Genomic DNA, 20,594 nt, shown 5'->3' on the forward strand with positions numbered 1-20,594 from the left:
AGAAGCCCCATCCCAAGCATTAGCCCCTGCTATCCACATAACCAGTCTTCTGATCTGTCATTCTGTCCAGCTTGACAGCTACCACAAAAGCGGCTGTGTAAAATCATCCGTCACCCTCACTTCCTACATTAATTATTACCATGCCACAGTGTTGCTGTTTCTTCAAATCTCAAAATGCCAGGAAAAATCATGTCACATCAAGATGGTGCTAACATCTGAGTGAAGCATGTTGTGATTCTGCTATCAGCTCTTGGAATTATTTATGGCGCTTAAGTTATCTGGCAAATTCCCCTCTTTGCTCTGCTTGCAAATCGTTACCAAAAAAACGTGGTCTGGTTTCTTATTATAGGCTGTCAAGTTACAAGTGCAAAAATAGGGCAGCAGCTTAAGAACTGCCCCTTCCACAAAGGACACAGATGAGCATAAACCCCATTTTCCAAAACAGCGGTACCTTGGTTCTCAAAATCCCTTCCAGGTTCCAAAACCAAGATGTGCTTTCCCATAGAAAGTAATGCAAAATGGATTAATCCATTCTAGACTTTCAAAAACAACCCCTAAAACAGCAATTTAACATAAATTTTACTATCTAACGAGACCATCAATCCATAAACTGAAAGCAATAAACAATGTACACAATCAATCAATCAGTAGCTGAACTGGGTTCCACACAGTCACAAAAACAAAACAAAGAAAGCCACAAAACCAACACACACAAAATAGCGAAAACAGACAGACCTCAGTGTAACACTAAAAATGGAAGTATGGAACTCAAATCGGAAGCATAACACTCAAAATGGAGGACGTTCGGCTTCTGAAAAAAGTTTGCAAACCGGAACACTTACTTCCAGGTTTGCTGTGTTTGGGTTCCAAGTTGTTTTGAGTACCAAGGCATTTGAGAACCAAGGTACCACTGTACGCAAGTTTAGAAGTGTATAATTCAAGTGAAACACAACAGCTCTCACCATAAGTGAGGAAGACTGTGAGCAGGTGAGATTTGTGCGTCTCCTGCCCAGGTTCTAACTATGGATGGGCAACTTCACAGCTCTTCCAACCCTCTCTACTTGAGCTGGATAGCCCTTCTGATAAAGGACTGCCATCTATAAAGCAGGACAAAGGGCCACCCTAGTTCAAAACAATGAATTTCAGTAAGACCATATAAGCCATTCCATTCAAAGGCTCCATCACCATCACTAATAGTAAGAGATCTTCAGTGGGTCCTAGTTTGTTTCAAAGTCCACTTCAAGGTCAGAACATAAGAAGAGCCTGTTGGATCAAGCCAATGAGGATATGATACCCATCTTCAAATATCTCAAGGGCTGTCACATGGAAGAGGGAACAAGCTTGTTTTCTCCTGCTCTGGAGGGTAGGACTCAAACCAATGGCTGCAAGTTACAAGAAAGGATATTCCGAATAAACATCAGGAAGATATCGCTGTGGGTCATCGATTGATAAAACTGAAGTGGTGGACTTGGCATGTCTATGACTCTAACGAGACCTGACTAAAATTTTGGCAGAATTTGGTTTCAGCTTCTTACATCCATGCTTATTTAACTTCATCAATGTCTGCATGTTTCCCCAAGAGTCAAATTAAATTAATATCAAGCCTACTAGACATGTTCTCTGGGGGGCAATTAAACCCCCCCCCAGTACTTTTTAGGATGGAGAAATCAACTCACAGAGGAGAAAAAGAGCTACTTGTATTTCAAAAGAACAGCTTACAATTTAACTTGATTTGGAGGTCTGGAACTCGGCCCTTTATTCATTGTAATGAGACTTGGAGGAGCAGGGAACTGATCGGGATAAAAGTCTCTGCTTAGAAGGGAAGGAGTTTCAAAGGGTAGATGGCACCACATTAAAGGCTTGTGAGTTTGGAATGCACCTCCTGATAAGATGGCACCTGCAGGATGCCTTTCTGGCAGAAAACAGTGATCAGTTGGGTATTTAAAGGGTGAGATAATCTTGGTCCCAGACTGTATGGGACAGTGATGGCTAAACTTGGCCCTCCAGCTGTTTAGGGACTAAAACTCCCATCATCCCTAGCTAACAGGACCAGTGGTCAGGGATGATGGGAAGTATAGTCCCAAAACAGCTGGAGGGCCAAGTTTGGCCATCACTGGTATAGGGCTTTGCATACCAGTTCCAGCACTTTGAACATAGCTCAGTACCCAATTTGCAGCCAGTGTATCTCAGCCATCTTTTGGAAACCAGTTTACCAATAAACACTAGAATGAAAACACCTCCCTCATGGGGTCCTACATAGCGTGCTGTTCTATACATTTTTTTCAAATTGCTGTCCATTTCTCCCCTTCCTGTAGTTCTTTGTATAAGCAGCTTTGCACAAAATCCAGCGTTCAGGAAGACTCCCCAACAAAATGGCAGATGAACAGTCTTGGTGGGCCATGGTCAGACATGCTAACAGGGGACCCCATGTTAGTTGGCATACGGAGCAGAGGGGAAGTATTTACTTTATTTGCAAGAAATTTCCTCCAAAGAAAACTCTCAATACTATTGGGAGCATAATGATGGGAGTGAGGACGGATGAACTTGCCAGTTTCACTTTCTCATTTTTCCAGTTTAATTCTCCACATTTCTATATCAACTTGCTTTTTTTTTTTTAATTCGTCAGCATTTTAGTGCAAAATTCACCTAATCTACACATTTTTGTATGTGACTGTCAGGGAACTGTCATCTGAGACGAAGGAGGTGAAAGGGCTCATGGAGGGTGAGAGAGACCACTCAGCGGAGGAGGGGACCAGCAGGGGGAGAAGTGGAGTTCCAAGGGAAAGTGAGTCGGAGGGAGGGCTCAGAGACACTTCAAGCGAGAACAGTGGGGAGGTTTCAGGACCTCCCGTAGGGACACCCACTCCTCGGCGGAAACTGTCACGCCGAGAGTCCAGAAGACGCGTTTCCGTTAAGGAGCTTTTATGCTGGAAGAAGTTCCGTAAACGCCCACTGTCCGATTCTACGAGCGATTGATGGAGCCATGCTTAAGGAGCTCCATCACAGACAGAGGTTTGGGAACTTAGCCAAACTCTGAGGGATCAGGATTTTACGCACAAGCAGCTCACCATCCCATCACAGTGACGTTACCTAACAAACCCATTTTTGCAAGGCAAAGTTTTCTAATATGACATATTTCACTATGTAATTTTCACCAATATATGCACCTATTTACACATTTTACCCAAGCACGTGATTTATTTATTTTTTGTACACTTGGCTGGAGAATTGCAAAATTCAGAAAAGTGCTGTTTTCAAAGTGTGGCTGATTTTCACTTTCTGCATTGTTTCGGAAAGCGTGACTTACACATGTTCACCTTTAAATGTGAACTGAATCACTTTTCTCATCCATCTCTAGTTGAGAGTCACCAGGACTAGAACCAAGAATCTTTGGGCCTGGACTCTCCTCCAGTGAGACACAAGACTCCTGGGACAGCGATTTCCATCCACTCAGGTAACCCATTGGCCTTCCCCCACCTGGTAAGGCTATACAAGTATCCAGGTCAAACGCAAGCTTTGGAATGCTTGGGTAGAGGCCATTTTGAATGGGAGACCAGAGGACCTTTAAGAGACACCAATCAGAGTGCCAATTTATTCAGCCCAATGCGTTTTGATTACAGACTTCGTCAGGGGCAAAGCAACTCTGTATTTTCTATGTGCTCTATTGCAAAGTGCTTCAGCAGAGCAAACAGAAAATAAACACTGACAAATGTTGCAATCCAAATGCAGCGGGCTGAATAAATGAGATTTTTTTGAGTGAAACTCAGAGGTCCTTTCCTGCTTCGTTACTGAGCTGCTGACGTTCCCACCCTGCTCTTTCTCTGTCGTCTGGATTTCTCTCAAGCCCTTCAGCTTGGGAAGATGTTCCCCACATGTGGTTGGACTAAATCCGGATTAAGGGGTTTTCCCAGGACAGCAGAGGGTGTGTGTGCTGTGTCCCATTGGTGAAGTGGTGGTGACACTCTTTTCTGATAGGAAATGCTCTGGGGATGGGGACAAAAAATGGGGAGGGGTTCAAGGAGGGTCAGTTGCAGGGGGGAGTGAGAAATGTCCCTATTTTCATCCGAGGAATGTTGGAGGGTATGCAGGAACAGACCCAAACAAACCCAGGTCACTAGTCCCTAGCAAATCCCAATTGCACAAGTCCATTTTTGGAACACCCTATTGCTTCCTGTCTTCTGGCTTTGTTTTTTCTTTTTAAAAACAAAAGCAAAACACTCAACAACAACAACAATAACAACAAAAAACCTCAAGCACTCAATTAGAAGAACCACTTACTTTTAATACAACCACATTCCCCTTGTGGCAGTGAGGCTTCTGCAGAATACTGATCAGGAACTTAAAGACAGGCTCATCCTGATAAGTGATGGCTTGTTAAATTCCCCCCTTTCAGACCAATCCTTCTTATGCATATTTATGTGAAAGTAAATCCCACCGAATTCATGGGGATTGAGAGTTTGATGAGATGAGATGATGGGAGATACATGGCTGTATTTCCCATTTTTAAATGGAAGCTAAATGCAGCTGGGAGGGGCAGGAATTGGCTTGGATGCTCACTTAACACCTGCATATTTCCTCCTGTTGGGCAAATAGCTCATTTTCTAAGGGGAAAGGGGAAACTTTCTAGATTAAAGAAAAAATGTTAAAAATCAAAGGGAGTCCAGGTCCATGTTCACCCACTATGACACCACTTTAAACAGTAATGGCCTCCCCCAAATAATTTTGGGAGCTTAAAAGCTGTTAGGTGACCCCCATTAGTTGTTAGGGCCAAAAGGATGATCAGTTTTCACACATGCCAGTAATTAAAACGGAGAGGTGGACAGTAGCATTTATCTTGGCTCTGACATTGTTTTCTGGTCTTGACTGCAGACAAGCATCAAGGGCATCTAGGAAACTTTGGGTTGCAGCCGACTAAGTAGAGTCCTACACAAAGTAGAGCTATAAAAATGAATGGAACTAGGCCAGTCATTAATGGGTCTGTTCTGAGTACAACTAATATGTGGGATATAAAGCTGTCAGTCAAGTCCAACATCCTGAGAGAGGACTAACTGCCTCTATGTGGCAGGCAGTTTTGTCAGTTGGTTGAAGAAGAAGAAGAAGAAGAAGAAGAAGAAGAAGAAGAAGAAGAAGAAGAAGAAGAAGAGTTTGGATTTGATATCCCGCTTTATCACTACTCTAAGGAGTCTCAAAGTGGTTAACAATCTCCTTTCCCTTCCTAACCCAAAACAAACACTCTGTGAGGTGAGTGAGGCTGAAAGACTTCAGAGAAGTGTGACTGGCCCAAGGTCGCCAGGAGCTGCATGTGGAGGAGCGGGGAAGTGAACCTGGTTCACCAGATTACGAGTCCACAGCTCTTAACCACTACACCACACTGGCTCCACGCTGGTTGGTCGGTGCTGCAAGGAGTGTTAACTGGCAACTGCTCGGATGCAGTCTTCTCATGACTCACTACTATCTAGTATATAGTTTATCTGTTATGTAACCTAAGCCTGCCTTCAGGAACAACTCTGTAAACCTGAATGAATCTGATAGTAAAGTAGTTTATGTTAATATGATTCAGATTCATGTGTGTTTTCTTTAAGAGGGACAGAAAGGGATATCAACCAGGAAGGTATAATTATTGATAGGACTCAAACGAGTTAGCAACCCACTTGTCGCTGCATAAACTCAAACAGGGGATCATTTAAACTCTGCTAAATTATATAAACGTTTCCACATAATACTGGATGCTGCCTTTTTGTCCCAATAGCCTTTTGTATGGAGGCATTCTTCTTCTTCTTCTTTTGAAAAAGCCCAATAACCTTGCCTTTAAAGAGTCAGATGCCATCAAGCTGTTTTTATAAGGACGACATCATTTCCTGTAATGGGGGAGAAAAGCCATTCTGCAGCCAGTTAATTCTGGTGCTCAAGCATAATGGCTGCAAAGGTGCACAGGATGAATAAGCCAACTGTCCTATTTCCAGTTCAGACAAGAACATTTCATTTCCTCTCCAAATGATGGATTGCTTCCATTTATTATGCAGGACAAGACTAAATCCCCAACATTTCCCAGGGAGTTGGGAACTCAGGCTTAATGTCTGCCACTCAGATATTAGACAGGCTATGTGTCCTCTTTGGTCCCAGTGAGCAAACACAGAGTTCAGCATCCCGAGAATCTTAGTTTTCCTTTTTTTTTTTTTAAAGAGAGACAGAGAGAAAGTTGCTTGTCCTTAAGACTGGGTTGGGAATTTATGATTCTGCCTGTGTTGCTAGACTAGAACCCACATCGTTCTAGATCACTGGACATGCCAACTGGGGTTGATGGGCCACAGGTTCCCCAACACGCACCCATGCCCCAAGACAAAGTGAATGTGAAATTAAGTGGTAAGTTTCATCAGCGAAGCATGTCTCAGTGGATGGTTACATGGTTTATTTATTCCTAAGAGCAGTTATGAGGCTGGAGGAGACTCTTGTGAGTCTCATGGACTGCAAGAAGATCAAACCTATCCATTCTGAAACCCATCCATCAGCCCTGAGTGATCACTGGAAGGACAGATCCTGAAGCTGAGGCTCCAATACTTTGACCACCTCATGAGAAGAGAAGACTTCCTGGAAAAGACCCTGATGTTGGGAAAGACTGAGGGCACAAGAAGAAGGGGACGACAGAAGATGAGATGGCTGGACAGTGTTCTTGAAGCTACCAGCATGAGTTTGACCGAACTGTGGGAGGCAGTGGAAGACAGGAGTGCCTGGCGTTCTGTGGTCCATGGGGTCACAAAGAGTCAGACATGACTAAACGACTAAACAACAACAACAAGAAGAGCAGTTTATACTGCCTTCTCATAAAATACCACAGCAGTGTGAAGCAATACAAACCCACGGAAAATATATTCTGCAAAAAATTGTCAAATATATTCAACATGATTTGCATGCTACATGTTCCTGGTTCAGTCTCTGATGTCTCCAGGCACAACTGGGAGTGCCCACTCCCTAAAATGCTGATGAACTGCTTCCAGTCAGGTGTCAACAATCCTGAGTTAGATGGACAAGTGGTCTCAACTGAAGGCCACCTCCTGTGTTCCTATTTAAACCAGCTTTTAATTCAGAACCATGATGACTAGATTCTTGCTTTATTTGCAGAAGAAGGGATGCACCTCAGCAGCGGAGCACATGCTATAGGTTCTAGGTTCAGTTCACGGCATCTCTAGGTAAAGTGGAGAAAGACACCTGTCTGCAGGTAATGGTAAAGGTAAAGGATGGTTAAGTTTAGTCAAAGGCGACTATGGGATGTGGCACTCATCTTGCTTTCAGGCCAATGGAGCCAGTGTTTGTCCACAGACAGCTTTCCGGCTCATGTAGCCAGCATGACTAAAACACTACTGGTGGAACAGAACACCGTGACGGAAACCAAAGCACATGGAAATGCTGTTTACCTTCCCACCACAGCGGTACCTATTTATCTACTTGCACTGGTGTGCTTTCGAACTGCTAGGTTGGCAGGAGCTGGGACAGAGCAATGGGAGCTCACCCCATCATGGGGATTTGAACCGCCAACCTTCCGATTGGCAAGCCCAAGAGGCTCGGTGGTTTAGACCACAGTGCCACCACATCCTCACACCTGATTGCAACGCAAATCAGAGTAGAAAACACTGAAAAGTATAAACTGGCTTCTTATGTGCTTCCTAATTTGCACAATCCATACAAATTTCAGAATGTAGTTTTCTTGGGGTGAAATTTGAGTTGCATTGGTGCAAAGGGTTGATTTTTTTGAGAGGTAGGGAAAGCATTGAGTTAATTCTGATGCAAAACATTTATACAAGCCAGCGCAGGCTTACCCGACAGAGTTCAAGACACTTTTCTGGGGAAATTACTTTAGTCCCTGTGGCGTTGGAAGCTAGAGAAGCAATTTTCCCTTTTCAGAAGCAACCCAAGAACAAAACAAGCATTCAAATATTATGGATTCTCTCTCTTTCCCCAAATAAAGTTGATGGAAACTCAAGGCCGCCGGTGGTAAGTTATTTCCCTCCAATTCGAGTCCTCACTCACACACTGGATTGTTTGTTTGTTGTTGTTGTTAATTCTGTTGTATTAATCGTGCAATGGGCCTGTCCTTTGCAACACCAAGCACCACGATGTGTCACACGAGGGAGAGGCATCGACAGGCTAGAAAAACAGGCACCTGAATATTGCATTTTTCATCACCCAACCTTATGTTGCCAATTAAAGGCAGCGAAAAAAGAAGAAAGTGTGGGACCAGGGAAACAATAACAGCATAATGATTTCTTCAATAACGTTATGAAAGATATTTATGAGAAATGCGTGGCAAGATTTCCCCCAGCAAGCAAAACTAAAAAAAATAAAACCGGAAAAGAAGAAAAATAAAAGATTGCTTCTTTTATGAGTAATCAGGGGGGAAGCAACACAGAACAAATTCTATTCTGTGACTTCCAATGAATGGGACTAGTTCTATTATTATGATGACTGCAAAGCAAGAACAGCAGTTGATGGGTTTTCTGTTTCTTGGGTAGGAGGCTATTATTGTGTTCAGATCAAATCTGACTGGGCAGGTGGCAACTGGGCAGTTCAGGATTTCCTTAGATGAAGGGGAGCAAAGGTTTTTCGTCTGAGGGTGGCATTCACCCTTGGCCAACCCCCCAGGGGTCTTATCCCTGTGGTGAGGGTTGGCAAAAGTGGTGGGGGGCACACCCCACATGCTCGCAGGCACACACACCTCACAGGGTTGTGCAAGCCACACAGACCCCAATCCTCACTCCCACTCATTGGATGATGGGGGAAGGGGAACATTGCATCTCCATCAGGTTACAGGGCTGATCAAGGACACCTCAGTGCCATGTCTACTTTTTTTTTTCTACAGCTGCCAAAATCAGTGGGGCCTTGGGGGACCAGGGGGGAAAATCAACAGGGGAGACCAGATCAGGCCCCCTGTCTGGTGTGTGGCCATCCTTAGCTTAAACGAAATTATTATTCAGATGTCTGGTCAGTAAGTAGATTTCTGGTCAGTAAGTAGATTTCCCAGAGGGCTACTTTGAGAGGTGCTACCCTCTGTCTTAGGGGTGCGGGTGGTGCTGTGGGTTAAACCACAGAGCCTAGGACTTGCCGATCAGAAAAACAAAAACAAAGTGCAAGTAGATAAATAGGTACCGCTCCAGTGGGAAGGCAAACGGCATTTCCGTGTGCTGCTCTGGTTCGCTAGAAGTGGCTTAGTCATGCTGGCCACATGACCCAGAAGCTGTATGCCGGCTCCCTCAGCCAATAAAGCAAGATGAGTGCCGCAACCCCAGAGTCGGCCACGACTGGACCTAATGGTCAGGGGTCCCTTTACCTTTACCTTTTTACCCTCTGTCTTAAGGTCAAGATGCCACAGAAGTCACTTTTGCCAAACCTGTTGCTGCTGCTTCTTGACTGGCAAATGAAAGGGAGCTAATAAGCATCTTTTAGTGGCCCGGATTTGGCCCAGGGACTTTCAGTTGCTAACCTGCAATCCATTTTGGCTTTTGGCCTGGTTTAGATGATGGACTCTGCTTTCGTCATGCTAGTGAACATACATGGATGAGAGGTGCAACTCTGTCAAATCTCTGTGACCCCACTATTTTAATGGACAAAAAAGTGCAAGGTTTTAACCATTTGTTTTCTCAGTTTTGCCGAATGCTATATAGCACACTTTGGTTGTCTCGGAGTGGGGTTTACTTGGAAGTTGCTTCAAAAAAAACCGAGACACAAGAAAGGAAGGGAGGGAGGAAGAACTCCTGCTTTGCAGCTGGCTGCACAACGTGAACAGGATTGAATTCTCATAGCCTTTAAAAGTTTGGCCCTTTGCTATTTGTGGCAGCAGTGTACCGCAGCTCACAGGACCACATCATTCAAAGTCCACAAGGCATAGCTTTCTCCCAATTTTATTTACTGCAATCTTTGCAGCCTTCAGTGCAGCTCCAAGCAGCTCCTCACCACAGTGCTGGAAATTGTCCCAGAGTGTGGTTTGAAGAGGATGTCAGGCTTTGGGTTTGGTCAGTTCCAGGATGGGTGACCACTTGGGAAACATATGTATGACTCCTTGATTTTTATGGAGGGAGAAAAGTAGGATATAAATATAAGATAAAAATAACTGGCTATATATATACTTCATGGTCCGATCATTCACGAGGGAAGTTTGATTACTGACAGGTATACAACTAAGTCCAATTTCAGTCCATATCACTTCTGCAAAAAATAAAATAAAAATCTGTGCTGCCCTGTTTCTGCATTGATCTGTGATTTCTTTTTTTAATTGGCACAAAAATATGCATTTAACTATGCATTTGAAAATGCATTTTCTCTCAAAATGTGCACTTCTGAATGTGTTTTCCCCAAAACACAAATTCCACACAGCCTTCTCTCTCCCTCTTTCTTCCTGTATTCCTCCCTGCCTGGCAGGCTGTTTGGGAAGGGGAAGGTCACTCTTGCTATCGATCTGGACTGTTAGGGACATGAAATTAGGCCAGGGTCCCCTTGCATCTCTGGGGCCAAAGGTTGCCCCCTGCACCCAAGCTCTGTTCTGAGTGGCAGAAGCTCTCCTCAATCTCTGGCAGAAGTTCTTCCCCCAGTCTCTCTGAAACCCTTTCAACTGGAGATTGAGCCAGTTGATTGTCTCCATACAAAGCATTTTCCCTAGCAGGGAGATCAGGGTTGGGGGAATCTCAGGTCCAGGTACTCTTCCCACACTGACTCTGCTCCACACTCACCTTGAGTGCTTTTGCCAGCCTGAGATGTATCCTTGCACTGTGATAAGGCCTCTTCTTTGCCTGGGTAGAGGATGGAGAGAGGTCTGTATGTATAGAACCCTCCGACTTTTCTGCAGTTACAACATAGCCTAGCGTACAAAGGTCAGAGTCACATCTTTACTCCACCTGCTTCCCCCTCTGGCCCTGCCCTAAAGACAACCTGTCCTCTGACAGCTACTGTACATCCAAGCATGGGGGAAATCAACCAGCAACCACCTTCTTCTGCCAGCCAAAGTCAGCTGTTTCTGATTAAGCCTGGAAATGTCCCATTCCAGGTACCGCCTCACTGCAAAGGATGGCTTTGGTAGGGCTGTGCCACTCACCTGACATCCCCTGGGCTGGAGAGGGCTGGAGAGGGGAAGGGGTTAGGCAGAAACAAGGTAGGCACAGTGCAAACACATCAGCAGGATTACCAGCCCACAACCCTCAACAATGGGCATATATATATTATAAACCCAAGCAGCATAGGACTTCACCTCTCCTTGATGAGAGGTGAATTGGGCAGTGTCAGTCATTAGCTGCTAGCTAGATTTTTGGCGGCAGTGAATGTAGTATTAAGGAGACTGCACAATCAGTGCTAGTGTTTCTGCTTTCCCAATGGAGCGATCTCCCCTCTCTTCTGCCTTGCACACTCTCCCAGGGGTGGTCCCAACCATTCAAAGCAGAGGTATGGGAGGAGTACGGGGAGAAAGCCCCATTGTACTAGCAAGGGGTCCTCCCACTGGCTTCCGCTAGCAGAACAGGGTAGCTGAATCCAGCCCTCCATTTCTTCTTGTTGACATCGGGTGGGAATCCGACATTGACATTCCCAATTTGGATCATCCCAATCAAGCAGAGAAACAATCAAGCTCAGCACAGTGTCTCAACCATCAATGGTAAGCGAGTCTGGGCGAGGTGATGGGAGTGGGGTGGTAGAGAAAGGCGGTGAAGCCCAAACTGAAATGTCATGCTCTGATTATAACTCTGTTTTGGTTTTTTGTTAGAGGAGGAGGGTTATATTGCTATGAAGAGTGAAGATGGATTATGGAGAAGAAACCTGTACCAGTAGTAGCCTGTAGAGCAGATGTTATGACTGACAGTGGTTATCACAGAGGTGGCTGTGGGAGGAGGCGTGAAGCAGCCCATAACTTTATTTAATTCCAGCATTTCTTTAAAGAATCTCCAACTTGTTTCATGTTTGCTGTTACTGGTCTTTTAAAAATAATATTTTTGTTAGCTTCTTAGAGGTTTGCTGGTGAGTAGGCAGTATATAAAGGGACGCGGGTGGCGCTGTGGGTTAAACCACAGAGCCTAGGACTTGCCGATCAGAAAGTCGGTGGTTCGAATCCCCGTGACGGGGTGAGCTCCCATTGCTCTGTCCCTGCTCCTGCCAACCTAGCAGTTTGAAAGCATGTCAAAGTGCAAGTAGATAAATAGGTACCGCTCTGGCAGGAAGGTAAACGGCATTTCCGTGCACTGCTCATAGTCATACTGGCCACATGACCTGGAAGCTGTACACCGGCTCCCTCGGCCAATAAAGCGAGATGAGCGCCGCAACCCCAGAGTCGGCCATGACTGGACCTAATGGTCAGGAGTCCCTTTACCTTTACCTTCAGGCAGTATATAACATTGGTTAAATAGATACAACAAATAATATTTTGAATAAAATTCCCAAAGTAGGTCACTGTTCTGACCCCTCTGGTACTCTTAAAAAAAAAAAAAACTATGCGGGGCATGGATTTGGCTAAAATTGGATTTGGCTAGACGTGGGGTAGAGTCTATGTATCTCGTTAACCTTCCCCGCCTTATAATCCAAAGCCTGGTCTGATGTACTTAAGGACGGGGGAGGGGGAATTAGAGGAATGTGTCTCCTGGAAAATCTGAAGGCCTCCTGGAAAAGCCAAGTGATCACCCCATTCTGATATAGGACTTTCTAGCAATGGGCAGGCAAACAAGGACTCTGAGGACACTGTCGGGATTCACGGAATGCTGTGTGAGATAGTAAGTCTGCAGGCTTGAGTTTGCTAGCTGATGCAATTGGCTGATGCAATCAGCCTGCAATACTTTCTATGCAAGTGCTGGGTCAGAAAGACTCAGCAGTAATGTGCTGTCAGTTGATTGGCTGTCATCGGTTTAAAAGGGAAACCTGTCCAGCAGTAAGGGGGTGGTGTAGAGGAGTATGGTCAGAGAGGGAGAGATAGAAAGGTCTTCCTATTTGCCTTAAGGTGCAGCCAGGTACTCTGTTTGACTGTATGAACTGCTCGTGTACTTATAGCCTGTATTTTTATATATATATATATATATATATATATATATATATATATATATATATATATCACAATAAATATACTGTACTGCACTGAAGAACCTCTGAGCATTTCTGCTAAAGTGTCGCGGAGAATTTGCGACAGACACCAAGGCATTGTTCCAGATCCCCCTGGCTCTACTGTTCATATGTCTCTAGATCTCAACATGCCCCTGTTGATGTCATCAATGGTATGATGAGATTCTTGGAGACCTTGAAGTGTGCTCCACTCTTCTTACTGGGAAACTGAAGCTTAGTTTCCACCACAAAATAACTTAGCGCAGCCACTTAACTTTCTCCTAAGAACTGGACTTTGCTGTGTGGTGTTCCTTCCAAACTCAGTTGCCAGAGACACTTTTGTAAATAGTAGACAGGGGTGATAATAATCCCCTGTCTTGTTGGTGGCTTATCTATGAAGGCAAATGCAGTTGAACTCAGCCTTTTCAGTTCTCTCTTTTGCCTTTTTTTGGTTTTATCTGTTTCTTGCAAGGTGCAGGCTTTCTGTTCCCAGATAATAGCTTTAGGGATAATAGCTTTAGGGATGGCTTATTACGCTCAGCCATATTTTGGTGCTCAGTCCTACGAAAGAGTTGGGCGCCACCGATGGCCATTGAAAGCTGCTGCAAGTGGCCATTTCCAGTCATAGTGCTCAGCACTCGATGGGGCGTTCCAGGTGGGCATCTGAGAACTGAGGTTTGCTCCCACCACAATCTGATTTGCTTTCAATGAGTGTTGTAGTTCTGGCATCGCAGTCCGTTTTCCTCCTGGCCTTCTTAAAACAAAACAAAAAAACTCACGACAGCTACTGAAGCGATCACGACTAACTGCAGTGTGCTAAACATAGACATAAAGAAGCACAGAGGCAAGACCCAGCACCAGTGGCTCAGTGCTGGAGACTCTTCAGGGTCAGGCCCCAGCAGCTGGAAAGGCTATAAATGACATGAAGCAGAAGAGGCAGGCAAGAGTGGAGTTCGTATGCCTGGCAGGGAGCAAGAAGTCAGAGCTACGGGTCATACGACTCAGGGCTGAGCAGGATACAGATGTGCTGGGCTGAGCTAGGCTGGACAGGACAGGTGTGGGGGCAGAGCTGTCCGAGGAAGAATATGGTCCCTCGGGGGGGGGGGCACTCCAGTTGTTTTGTCAGTGGCAAGTGTCCCAGAATGAGAGTTCTGCAGGCCTTGGCTTGTAGCATACGCTCCAACATTTCTCCAATGAAAATAGGGACGTCTCATTCCATAAGGATAATTTTACTATTAATAGCCCACCTATCTTACAGGGTCTCCCCAGCTACTCTAGTTGCCTTCTAACATATAAAAAAGCATAATAAAACATTAAACTTTTTTTAAAAAAACTTTCCTACACAGGATTGCCTTCAGACGGCTTGGGGGGTCGGATAACTCCATACCCTCCAACATTTCTCCAATGAAAATAGTGACATCCTAAGGAAAAGAAGGCTGATCGCTGAAGAATGGATGCTTTTGAATTATGGTGCTGGAGGAGACTCTTGAGAGTCCCATGGACGGCAAGAAGATCAAACCTATCCATTCTGAAGTAAATCAGCCCTGAGTGCTCACTGGAAGGACAGATCCTGAAGCTGAGGCTCCAGTACATTCCGGGATCAAATCAGAAACTGGGACGGCTTCTGTAAATCAGGGATGTCCCTGGAAAATAGGGACACTTGGAGGGTCTGCCTTGGCTGTAGTTATGTGGCAGGTTACAGAATAGGATTGGCTCTTGTGAATCACCTGACCCAGGCCAGTCCCACATGAGGCTACATGAGGCAGCAGCCTCGGGGAGTAGATTTTGGCTATCAGGAAAGGGCAGCAAATTGTTCGTTATTTAATTTTGTTCTTGTATTTTACTGACGGGGAGAGGAGCTCGTTAAGATTTTCTGCCTCAGGTGCCAAAACAACTTGGCCAGCCTTAATAAATAAATAAATAAATCTTTATTTATACCCCGCCCTTCCCAGTTCAGAAAACCGGGCTCAGGGCGGCTGACAACTAATTTAAAACACTTAATCGATGCAACAAAAAACAGCATAAAAAACAGTATAAAATGTGAATAACAATAAATTCAGAATTCAAAAATTAATTTAGGGGGGAAATCCACCCAATAAACATTAGATGATCACCAGGGCTAGCTGGCTGAATTAGTCCTATTTGGGCCAGCAAGGAGACCGGGGAGAATTAGCTGTTGGAGCCCAGAGCAGGTAATCTTCATAAAAAGGGGAGGGGGAGGGAAGGAAGGGGAATAAAAGATCAGGCTAAATTCAAATTGATAGCCAGGCGGAATAGCTCTGTCTTACAGGCCCTGCGGAAGGAAGTTAAATCCTGCAGGGCCCTGGTCTCATGGGACAGAGCATTCCACCAGGTCGGAGCCATCATTGAGAAGCATTGTGTGCCTTAACTTGGGAGTGGGGCGATAAGGCGGCATATACTATTGTGCCTCAGGCAGCCAAATATCTTGAGCCAGCCCTGAACCTGCCTTTGAAGCCCAGGAAGATCCAGGTCCACAGTGTCTCTTGCCTGCCCCAAAATGCTTGTGGACCTCTCCTTTTCACCAGCATTCCTGCTGGTGCAGAAGGAGTGGGGCTCTGTATCTCATCTAAGGGGCTCTCTGTTTGAGCTCAGTGGTACTCAACACCCAGCACTCAGTGAACAGCACACTGCATTGCCAAGTTGAAAAAATCCAATTGGTTAGAGCCTCAACTGAGCTACCAAAGTGAAAATGTAACATTATGGAGGTTGGATGTGAATAGGTGAGTTTGAAGACATTCCTTTGAGATATTTCTTTTATCCCATCTCACCAGCCTTTTCAGGGACCTTATAAAAAGAGGACCCACATGGCTGATAATAAAACTCATGAATTACCCAAACTATAAAAACCAGCCAATGGGTAAGTGAACCATTCGTGATCGATGCCCACCAGGAATAAGCAAATTTTATATTTTCCTTTTGAAGGATGCAGGCCCTCTGATCATTGGACATCCTATTCAGAATAGAACTCACCCCAAATCTCCCCATGTCAGCATCCACAGGACTTTCGTCCAACGTGAAAGTATTCAGGGGAAGAATTTCTGCAATTTTCAGGGAGCCTCTGTGAAACTTGTAACCATTTCAGGTAGCTTCCCCCTCAAAAAGCATTTTTCTTACTTGCAATATTGTGAAGTGATGAGTTCCCATGGGGCATTCCAGCCCACATTTTCGTGGGAACATCAGCCCAGTTGCCAGAGTTCAGTTGCAGTGGCAACTTGATGTCATTTTTAAGTGGAAGGAAAAGAAGAGGAAACCCCAATGACCTCATTAAAAAACAAAACTTTTATATTTCCCCACCTAAACGCTTGGACATCCCTCCCCATTCTTTCACAACCACTGGAACTCTGAGGGGGCAAAAAATTGGATCACAATTGGCTCAGATCTCTCCCATCAAACCCTGAGCTTTTGGAGTCTACCAGACATTGCCCACATGCTTTTAAGCACTTTCAAGTAGAAAGGGAAATGAGATAGTATTAGAGAAGGTTGAACTTCTGTATATGAAACACCCTGATGAAGGACCTGATAGATTTAAGCACTTTGGATATTAAACTTTCCCCCTTAATCCTTGCTTCCCCTCTCCCGCTACTCATAAGTTCAAGCAGGAAATAAGAATTGATTGCAATTTTTAAGCTATCCATTTAAGACCAAGGGTGCAGTTGGAAGTGTACAGTATGAATGAATGGGCCCATGTTATCATACAATGTACTTGTAAGGGAGCCACGACTGACTCCATGTGTAAAGATTATGTGGTGCAAAGCCTCGGATGTTAATGATAGGAATTAGCTCTGTGCTGAAATGAAGGGGTGAGATTCCACAAAAAGCTTTGTCAGAAGCAGAAAGGAGCCCTTCAATGCTTTTCCTGGGACCACTGCAAAATAAACTGTTCAATACATAGAGTAAACCCTGAGAGGCTACAATCCACCATGTGGCCACTACAGGACAAGCTCCCCCCAATAGGTTTTGTTTACTTGTAGCGCCATCATACATATCGAACAGTGATCAGCTACGTGCTGCTATGATTCCATCTTCTACAGTACCTAATCCCTGATTGGCTAGGATCACTTGAGAAGGAAACAAAATAGAGGGGGGAAATGATGTTGAAGAGGCTGCAAAAGAGGGAAATAATTGAGGAAAGTTTGGTTGTGAACAGCTACAAAAATAATAATAATTGAATGAATGTTGCAGGAGTGGGGACACACATAATCTAACATTATTACGATTAATGAGGGTGGAAAACATTCAGCTGCACACTAGTGGTACTAATAAATTGGATCCCGAGTCGCATAACTTTGCAGCGAAAAGGTGCTGATGCAAACAAGTTACTGTTATTCTTTTACTTACTGAAAAATCTGCATCTTCTGCTCTCAAGTGGTCTGCAATATAATGGACCCCCTCCACGGCCAACTTCAAGGCCGGCGACATCAGCAAAAGCTGCTGGTCTTTCGTGCCAAGAGTCTTGCTCCCTTGCCCCGAGGTGCTGGCTGACTCGGGTTTTTTACATTTGCATTTACAGTGAGTGGGTTTGGCTTTGGGCTGCTCCTCGTTGAGATGGCAGCGCTGGGAGGCTGGGGACCCGCTGGATTGCCCATTGGTCTGGGACGACTCCTCTTGCAAGTAGCAATATTGGATGCTCCTTGACCGGCAACGTATGGTCCCTTCTTCTGCTTTCACTGGGCTGCTGTACATCTGCTGGACACTGAGCGACCTGCCTTTGGAGATTGAGCTGGACTGAGAGTCTCCCAGAGGGTGACAGGGAGGTTGGAGGGATGTACAACTGGCCCGAATCAGCTCCGGGTGCAACATGGAATACTGCCCAGATGGTGACTTGCACACCGGAGGTGGTTTTGCTTGGTCATCGAGATGGGCACAAAAAGAGGACGTGGGAGATTGCTCGTTGCTCTGAGGGCTGTTGGATGACGAGGTAGTGAAGTTGGGTTCTACTTCCGTCTCGGACCAAAAGCGTTGAGAGTTGGCTATCTTGTGCATGGACTCGATGAGCTTCTTGCAGTTGTCCTTCACTGTTGAAGGACGCTTCATGAAGAGAAGGCGTGGGACGACATCAAGGAAAACCTTCCTCACCCAGTCCGGCATGGTGTGAGTGCGAGGCGAGCGGTGGTGGACATTGAGCACGAAGACAGTGATGATGATAGACAAGGTGACAAAGATCATAGTGAAGAGCAAGTACTCTCCAATCAAGGGGATGACCAATGAGGTGGAAGGGATGATCTCGGTGATAAGGAGGAGAAAGACAGTTAAAGATAGGAGGACTGAGATGCAAAGAGTGATCTTCTCCCCGCATTCCGAAGGCAAATAGAAGACTAAGACAGTCAAGCAGGAGATCAGAAGGCAGGGGATGATCAAGTTAATGGTGTAGAAGAGAGGAAGGCGTCTGATGATGAAGGAATAGGTGATGTCAGGGTAGATCTCCGAGCAGCACTCATACTTCTTGATGTTATAGTTGCCCACAGCATTGATGATCACCCATTCTCCACTCTCCCAGTAGTCCAACTGGTCTACATGGCGGTGCATGCTCTCCAGATCTATCTTGGCCTTGTCGTAAGTCCACGAGCCAAACTTCATGGTGCAGTTTTGCTGGTCGAAGGGGAAGAAGGTGACATCGATGCTGCAGGAGCTCTTGTAGATGGCTGGAGGCATCCATTTGATCCGCCCGTCGTAGAACAGGTGGGCTTTGGTGAGGTGGGTGACTGCGAAATCCCCATCTGCACTGTGTTAGGAAAGGAGAATAAAACACAGGAAAGAAAAGGATAATCAGTAGAAGGCCTTCTCATGCATTTGTGTTAGCTCAGAAGCAGAGCACTTGCTTCGCACGCAAAAGGTCTCATGTGCAATCCCTGACATTTCCAGGTAGGATAGAGAGAGATTGCTGCCTGAAACCCTGGAAAGGCACTTCCATTCAGCTTAGACTTATTTAGGTGGACTCGGTGCAAAGGGAGCCACAGAAGAGGTAAGTGTCTTCTGCAATGCTAACCTCTAGGGTTGCCATATTTTGAAGAGCAAAAAGAAAGACGCTATGATGACTCTCATTTGAAATATCCCTACTGTATGTAGGCTATAGAAGCTGTGATACATTGATGAGTGGGGCAGGAGAAGAGAGAGGGTGTTCAGCCACCAGTTATATCTATGTGTCATCCGGAAATTATAGCCAGAGACATTTTGGCAAATTATAAAAATCCACCCGGACAAAAAAATTACCCCTGAGAAAGAGGATGTGTCCTGGAAAAAGAGGACACATGGCAACTGTAAACTTGTTAGATCCTCAGGCACAGAATCCTGGATAACATTTTGTTAAAATATAGATTTCCAGAATCTGTTAAATAGCAACTGCATGATGTAGGGTGGCTTGATGTGTTCACAAAGCTACATCGCCCTCTGCCCAAAATACATCTTATGATGACTGGTTGTGTGAACCAGACATAAACAGCAAATAGTAGCAGTAGTAATGATTACTACTACTGCTAATAATAATAATAATAATAATAATAATAATAATAATAATAACTGCACAAAGCATTTCACAGTTTTCAAAACATACATGTACTACCAAACATACATTATCTCAACAATTCCCCCAACTGCCCAGTAAGGAAAGTCAATATGATGACCAGCACATTATACAAGGGAGAGGTCAGAGACTCAGCTATAGTGTCTGCCCTGATGCCAGCTTGGGGTTTAATGGAAAGGGTGAGATGTAAATGGGGATTTACTGATTCAGAGTCCATCCTCTCAGCTGCCACCATGCTATACTAGCATCAGGGTCCCCACAGGAATTGCGGGGTTGGGGAGCAAAATTTGTGCATGTCAAATGATGTCTTATTGATCGAAAGATTGCGATGGAATCTTAATCACCTCTCAATGTCGCACATTATGTCTGCATGCTGTGCAAGTTAATTATTCAGTCTGCTTCCAAGTAAATGAAATGTCTGTCTGGTCTCTTGTCTGGAAAAAAAATACCACTTCCCGTTCATAATTATAACAGCCAAACCCAAGCCCAGCTGCAAAGTCCCAACAACCATTCCCTTCTTAGTTGACCGTGTGCCTATTTTCATCTAACTCGTTGAACTTTTGTGCATGTAAGGTAAAGGAAAAGAGACCCCTGACCATTAGGTCCAGTCGTGGCCGACTCTGGGGTTGCGGCGTTCATCTCACTTTATTGGCCAAGGGGGGCGGCGTACAGCTTCCAGGTCATGTGGCCAGCATGACTAAGCCACTTCTGGCGAACCAGAGCAGTGCACGGAAATGGCGTTTACCTTCCCGCTGGAGCGGTACCTATTTATCTACTTGCACTTTGAGGTCCTTTCGACTACTAGGTTGGCAGGAGCAGGGACCGAATGACGGAACTCACCCCGTCGCGGGAATTCGAACCGCCAACCTTCTGATCGGCAAGTCCTAGGCTCTGTGGTTTAACCCACAGCGCCACCTGTGTCCCTTTTGTGCATATAACTTAGCACAAAACCATTGCACGTTACATTTGGAGAAACCTGATCCTCCATTTCTGC

At 45.1% G+C, this 20,594-nt stretch overlaps 1 protein-coding gene across 2 annotated transcripts in view; it reads right to left on the reverse strand.

Moving 5' to 3' along the window:
• CHRNA4 (cholinergic receptor nicotinic alpha 4 subunit) overlaps positions 1-20,594 on the reverse strand; it is an 81,166-nt gene that overhangs the window by 9,641 nt on the left and 50,931 nt on the right. Inside the window, exons 5-6 of one of the 2 annotated variants that reach the window (XM_083618673.1) lie at positions 17,419-18,802; positions 10,719-10,778 (exon numbers count right to left, since the gene is read on the reverse strand). In XM_083618673.1, coding sequence (XP_083474799.1) covers positions 10,719-10,778; positions 17,419-18,802 — 1,444 coding nt within the window. The remainder of the gene's footprint in view (positions 1-10,718; positions 10,779-17,418; positions 18,803-20,594) is intronic. The other variant, XM_083618674.1, reaches the window with a different exon arrangement.

The sequence above is a fragment of the Podarcis filfolensis genome (assembly GCF_964270895.1).
Source record: "Podarcis filfolensis genome assembly, chromosome: 6".
NCBI classification, from domain to species: Eukaryota; Metazoa; Chordata; class Lepidosauria; order Squamata; family Lacertidae; genus Podarcis; species Podarcis filfolensis.